The 6,000-nt window shown below is 38.1% G+C and overlaps 1 protein-coding gene across 3 annotated transcripts; it reads right to left on the bottom strand.

Moving 5' to 3' along the window:
• Positions 1–785: 785 nt before the first annotated feature.
• LOC136216738 (arginase 1, mitochondrial) lies at positions 786–5,572 on the bottom strand. Of its 3 annotated transcripts, XM_066003300.1 has the most exons (8): positions 5,075–5,572; positions 4,752–4,911; positions 4,175–4,308; positions 3,324–3,533; positions 2,874–2,984; positions 2,562–2,789; positions 1,328–1,399; positions 787–1,234 (listed from the first exon to the last, which is right to left on the bottom strand). In XM_066003300.1, exons 1-8 carry the CDS (start codon positions 5,213–5,215, stop codon positions 1,229–1,231), a joined length of 1,062 nt encoding a protein of 353 aa, XP_065859372.1. In that variant the 5' UTR covers positions 5,216–5,572; the 3' UTR covers positions 787–1,228. The 3 variants fall into 3 exon arrangements, with proteins under 3 accessions (XP_065859371.1, XP_065859372.1, XP_065859373.1); XM_066003299.1 differs by having other exon boundaries at positions 786–1,399; XM_066003301.1 differs by lacking the exons at positions 787–1,234; positions 1,328–1,399 and adding an exon at positions 1,427–1,623.
• Between the last annotated feature and the right edge of the window lie 428 nt (positions 5,573–6,000).

Genomic DNA, 6,000 nt, shown 5'->3' with positions numbered 1-6,000 from the left:
TGGAGGTGAATATGGTTGTCTTCTCTAAATCTGTACTGAGGCAAGCCAATGCCGAGGCATCAAATACATTCAGCCGGTGGATGGGCACTACCCATCTATTCTCTCTAATGGGTGCCTTTCTTTGTGACTCCTACTTGGGCAGATACCTCACTTGTCTCATATTCCAAGTCTTCCTTATCCTTGTAAGTACCTGGCTCGGCATAATATTTTCGACTTTCGTCTAACACGTATAGTCTGGGCTTAATAAAACAATGTTGTTTTGGCCTGAGCTGGAAAAAAAAAAGATGCTAAGGCAGTTTCTTCATCTGCTGGAGGTGCAAATTGCACCCGAGCATATGAAATTGCAGGATTGAGGTAGCACAGAACTACCCTTCTCAGAGATTGTTCCGGGCAGCACGGGGTGCAATGGCACCCGTGCCTCCACCTCTGATAAGAGTCGAATGCTTTGAAAATAAAAGTGCAAGTCATAACTCTATGATAAGACCATTGTTATTGTTGCTAGCACAAGATCTCTTGGTGACATAACATTGTCTGTTCTTGCAGGGAATAATAGCTCTATCATTGTCAACTCATACATTTCTGCTTAAACCCCGTGGTTGTGGAACTATAGAGGTTCCATGTGAACCGCATGCACCAGTTGAAGTAGCAATATTCTACATATCAATCTATCTTATTGCTATCGGAAGCGGAGCACCTGAACCTGCTCTAGCTACGTTTGGTGCAGACCAGTTCGACGAAGAAGACCACAGAGAAAATCAATTAAAGAAATCATTCTATAGCTACTTCTACGTTGCAATAAATCTTGGGTCCTTGGTTGCAGAGACAGTTCTGGTTTACGTTGAGAATTTAGGGCACTGGGTGCTCGGGTTCTGGATATGCACTGCTTGTGCTAGCATTGCATATTTCTTGTTACTAAGTGGCACCTCCAGATATAGACATTTCAAGCCATCTGGTAATCCAATCTCTAGATTTTCTCAGGTAATTGTGGCTTCATTTAGGAAAATGAAGCTTCAATTACCCTCAGATGGAGAAGGCCTTTATGAATCCTCCCGAACAGAAGGTGAACTAAATTGTACAAGGAAAATAATGCATACCAGTGACTTCAGGTGAGCAGAGTTTACATGTTTTGCTTTTGTTGACTTGAATTAGCAGACTATTTGATCTAAATCAAGCTATGAATAACTTCCTTCCTACCCGATAAGCAGGTTTCTTGATCGAGCCGCCATTGTTACGCCTGTCGATATGGATAAAGGTCAACAGAGGAATCCGTGGCATGTTTGTACTGTTACTCAGGTTGAAGAAGTGAAATCCATACTGAGATTATTACCAATTTGGTTATGCACCCTTTTGTCCTCTGGAGCATTGGTACAATTGTTGTCACTTTTCGTTGAACAAGGAGCTGCAATGGACAGAGCAATCTCCAACTTCAGCATTCCTCCAGCAAGTATGACTGTATTTGACATCATCATCTCCACGGCTTTCATTATATTGTATGACAAGTTTATTCTTCCCTCAATCATCAAAGTGACGAAAAGGAAGCCTAAGCCTCTAGGTGAACTGCAAAGAATAGGCATCGGGCTCGCAGGCATGATAGTTGCCTTGATCGTTGCAGGTATTGTTGAACTACAAAGGAGAAAACGTGCAGGTAATATTGACAAGGAGACAAGTTCATTAGGGATTTTGTGGCAGATTCCACAATACATTATTTTGGGAACATCCGAAGCATTGATGTACGTTGCACAAATGCAACTCTTTGCATCGCAAACACCGGATGCATTGAAAAGCTTAGGGATCAGCCTGTCCATGTCTGCGACAGCCATTGGTAGCTTTATTTGCAGTCTAATTTTGACAATAGTTATGGCCGTAACAGCTAGAGATGGGAATTCAGGTTGGGTTCCTCCCAATTTAAATCATGGTCATATGGAGAGGTATTTCTTCCTCTCAGCTGCTTTGATAGCACTTAACCTTGGACTCTTCATAATATGTGCCAAGCGGTACAAGTTCACTTCTTTTGAGAAGCGAGATGTGGAGGCAAGTAACATAAATGATAGCCAGTGAACTATCTGGATTCTCACGATCTTGCTTATCTAGTATGATCTAATGAGCTAGAATTGTGATTTTTTCGAAAAATGAATAATAAAATGTAGTAGCAGGTAGCAGGACAAGTAGAATTCATGTTTAATTGTCAGTCTGACATATATGTAAACATTAAAAATGAATGAATGCAATTGACCCAACTGAGAGTATGATGAACCGGATTGAGATTGCCATGAAAGTTAATCAAAATGAATCTCGAATCAACTTTGAACTGGATTTATAAAATGTAAGTTGCTTTTATTTCATTAATTCGAAGCCCACCGGTTTAAGAAATAGATAAGTTGGTAAAACTATCTACTTTTCATGTTTCAGTACGAAATCAAGCAAGGCAACAGCATTAATGCTTATGCTAGAAGCCAGGAATTACTTGCAACATATTCCAGGTTCAAAAAGAACTATAAATGTGAAAAGTGTGAGAGAGTGTTGACATATCATTTTGATATCTTTGCAGTCAGTTCTCTTACCAGCTTGGCAGCAACCATTGCAGTCATCCCATCAACAGTGTCGCGCTGCGGATTGAACTCAACCACATCTGCTGCAACAACATCAGCTTGTAGGTTGTGGAGGATGTTGAGAACATCACGGAAAGAGAGACCGCCAGGTTCAATGTGAGATACACCAGGAGCAAAGGCTGGGTCAAGGCAGTCCACATCTATTGAGATGTATACACCCTTTACACCTTCCCCTAATTTCTGTTGAAAGGAATCCCAAGTTCAATTTTGTATAATCTACTAAAATACATGTGTGAAACATATAGGAGGAAAGAAGGGAAAGACCAAATTTTCCAAGAACTGTCGATCTCTTGAGAATGTCCTCATTTCAAATTGCTCCACTCCGAACCTTTTTCCCTGCTCACGGCCTTCTTCTGTTATTGATCTTATACCAACCTGAAAATGTCAGCAATCAAATTTACCATAAATCCAGAAAAAGTAAGCTCTCCTTGTATTCCTGGTAATAGAGATGGAGAGGACGAACAACAATCTAAATACCTACAAACAATAAAAGCATTACTAATCTCAAATTCATACAACAAAAGGATACAATTCCCTGAGGTACTTCTTGTACCTTTTATACACACATATCACATTTTTATTCTATACACAGTATTGTTCCTAGGTATGACACATAGATAAAGTTTCTGGCAGGTTCATTCTATTTCAAATTATTTACAGAATGGGTATGAAAGGTTAGAGCCGTGCATAAATATATGGTAATGCAGGACATACTTGTAGGAGCCTCCGTGCATATCCACCTTCCATTATTCGGGCAAATGAAGATGCGTGAGAATATTTATTTCCTTCAAACTCGTGATAGATATCAGGATGAGCATCTAGATGAAGAATATCGACCGGCCCCCCTAACTTCTCAGAGACAGCTCTTACCACAGGGAAAGATATTGAATGATCGCCGCCTAAAACCAGTGGACGTAATGGATCCTGGAAGAAACTTAAAAAAGTTAGAATTACATCCTTAGATTAGAACGTAACAAATGAAGAACTTAGATTAGAACGTAACAAATGAAGAACGTGGATCCGTTATTGCTGGAGACTGAAACAGAAAAAAAATTCTAGGAATGGAAATAACAGAAAAGATGTGTGCTCCATCACCAGGATCATTAGTTCAGTACCTCCAAAAATGTAATTCGAAAAAAAAAGTTGGCCTTGACATGTAGAAGCATATAGGACCAGAGGGATCTGAAAACATATTCCGGAAATCAAATAATTCCTTTCCAGTACCTATGCAAAAAGCTCCTAGGGTGCAAAGGAACTCGTCGTCCATTCAGACTAATACTTCCCCCATTGATAGAGATACCATTTAATGTTGTGCATCATTGCATATATATATGGATTAAATTTGTTCAGTTTCACATAAAAAAAAACATCTCACCCAAGTTTTGGGCATCTGATAGAATATCATTAAGGAGCAAATGCAACTGTGTATAAAGAAGGGTAGACACAAATTCTAACCAATTATCCTAATTATCCCAAATTCTCAGCAAGAAAGCAACCAGGAACTCAAGATCACTAAATATAACACGAAGTTGATCAAACCAAATATACAAGGAAAAAACAGTCACCTCTTCCATCACAAGCTTCACAGACTCACTTATAACATTCATCAATCTGTCATCATCTACACCACAATCTCGAATTTCTTGGACAGGGACATCACCAACATCTGTTAGCACCCGGGGATCATTTAACTCTTTCCCTGCACACAACCAAGCATCATCCATAAGCATATGTGATTAGACACTATTACAAAGTAAAGGACCTAAATAGCCAGAACTCCATAAACCAGTATGAGATCCATGGAGGTTATACTCAGGTGTCACCTCTAATTATTTGCGCATCATCCGAACAAACAGTAACTTCGTAGCTAGAGAATCGTTAGTTCTAGTGCTGCTTTTCCTACAAGCATATGCAATTAAGCACATAGCTCGATGCAATAACTTACAAATTTGCAAATATTTGATAGAATTCACTTTTTTTTAATTGCAATAATAAATCTGAGCCAGAAATAATAACCAATTCAGAAGGAAAAAAAAAAACAGCTCCCAGAGAGTTCTAAATATAAAAATTGAACATGAAGATAAATCAAGTGGATCCTGTTTAATAATTTCATAGAAACAAAAAGCAGTGTACTGTATCTACCTTCTTCTGTTGATGAGTTAGTGCTACCACACCATATAGCCTCCCTAATACGAGGAGGAGCAAAAGCTGGACCCTGAAGAAATGACGAGTTATGCCCTATAGGAACTCCAAGAAGAGATGAAGACGCCACAGCACCACCTAGAGTACGCACGAGTTCTCCCTGCGAAATATATCAAAATTAAAATACGGATGAATCGTTTTACAGATAATAGTTTATTCATATAAACATTCAATCAAATCAGCATAATTTGATCCGAGAAACCAAAACAAAGGAATAAATTAAACGCGAATTCTGAGAGCGATCAAATAGAGGTAAACCTTACCTTAAGCTTTGCTCTCTCCCGAATAAGAGTAAGCGAAGCATCAATGACGCGATTCTGGCCCTTCTCTATCAACTCAGCAGGGATATTTGCATCTTTTAGTTTCTGCAAGTAATGAATTCCTCTCCGCGCAATACCTGACATTTCTGTAGATTTGGAAATTGGAAATGAAAAATCAAAAAAACAAACAAACAAATAACTCTCCTTCTCCTCAGTAAGCAAGAACAGAGATAGGAAGAAAGATTAGGCGGGGAAACAGCAATTGCGATTTCGTAGGTGATTTAAGGGGAAGCAGCCATGCAGCTTTTTCAATGTTGTGTGTTAAAGATTAGATAAGTGATCTGATTATCTGTGTAATAAAATAATTTGATTAAGGCATTGCTTTGGGATTTGGGCTATTAATTCTGACGAAGCAAGTGGCTGTGGCTGTGGCTGCTGAGTCATTAAGCAGATCGGAGAAGAAGGTTATGTTTGTTTTAAACTTCATTAAAAATGGATTAAGAAAACAATGACGATAAAATGAGGGAGGGGATTTAAGTAACTAGTGAGTGATTACAAATTGTGAAAAATTAGTAAATTCTTAAAATAATAGTATGTTTTAGTAATGGATATATTAAACAACGTGATACAAACAACAAATTTTGCAATAACCTTAGTTTCTACGTGCAAAAATAACCCTAACATTTTGAGTCAGGAGCAATTTTATCCCTAACGTTGAAAGTTAAGAGCAATTTTACCCCTAATGTTAATAAATTGGGTCAATTTAAGAAATAATTCATCAAACTGTCTTCTCGGTCATGAATCGTGTTATCTACACTTCATACGTGTGTCATTTTATCAGTAATAAATCACAAACATTTGTTGGAATGTGAAAAAAATAAAAAATATACTGTCTTTTTGTACAAATTAGACAAAAAAAATTCAAAAAA

Source organism: Euphorbia lathyris, chromosome 2 (genome assembly GCF_963576675.1).
Source record: "Euphorbia lathyris chromosome 2, ddEupLath1.1, whole genome shotgun sequence".
Classification (NCBI taxonomy): domain Eukaryota; kingdom Viridiplantae; phylum Streptophyta; class Magnoliopsida; order Malpighiales; family Euphorbiaceae; genus Euphorbia; species Euphorbia lathyris.
This window is presented reverse-complemented; position numbering and strand designations above follow the sequence as displayed.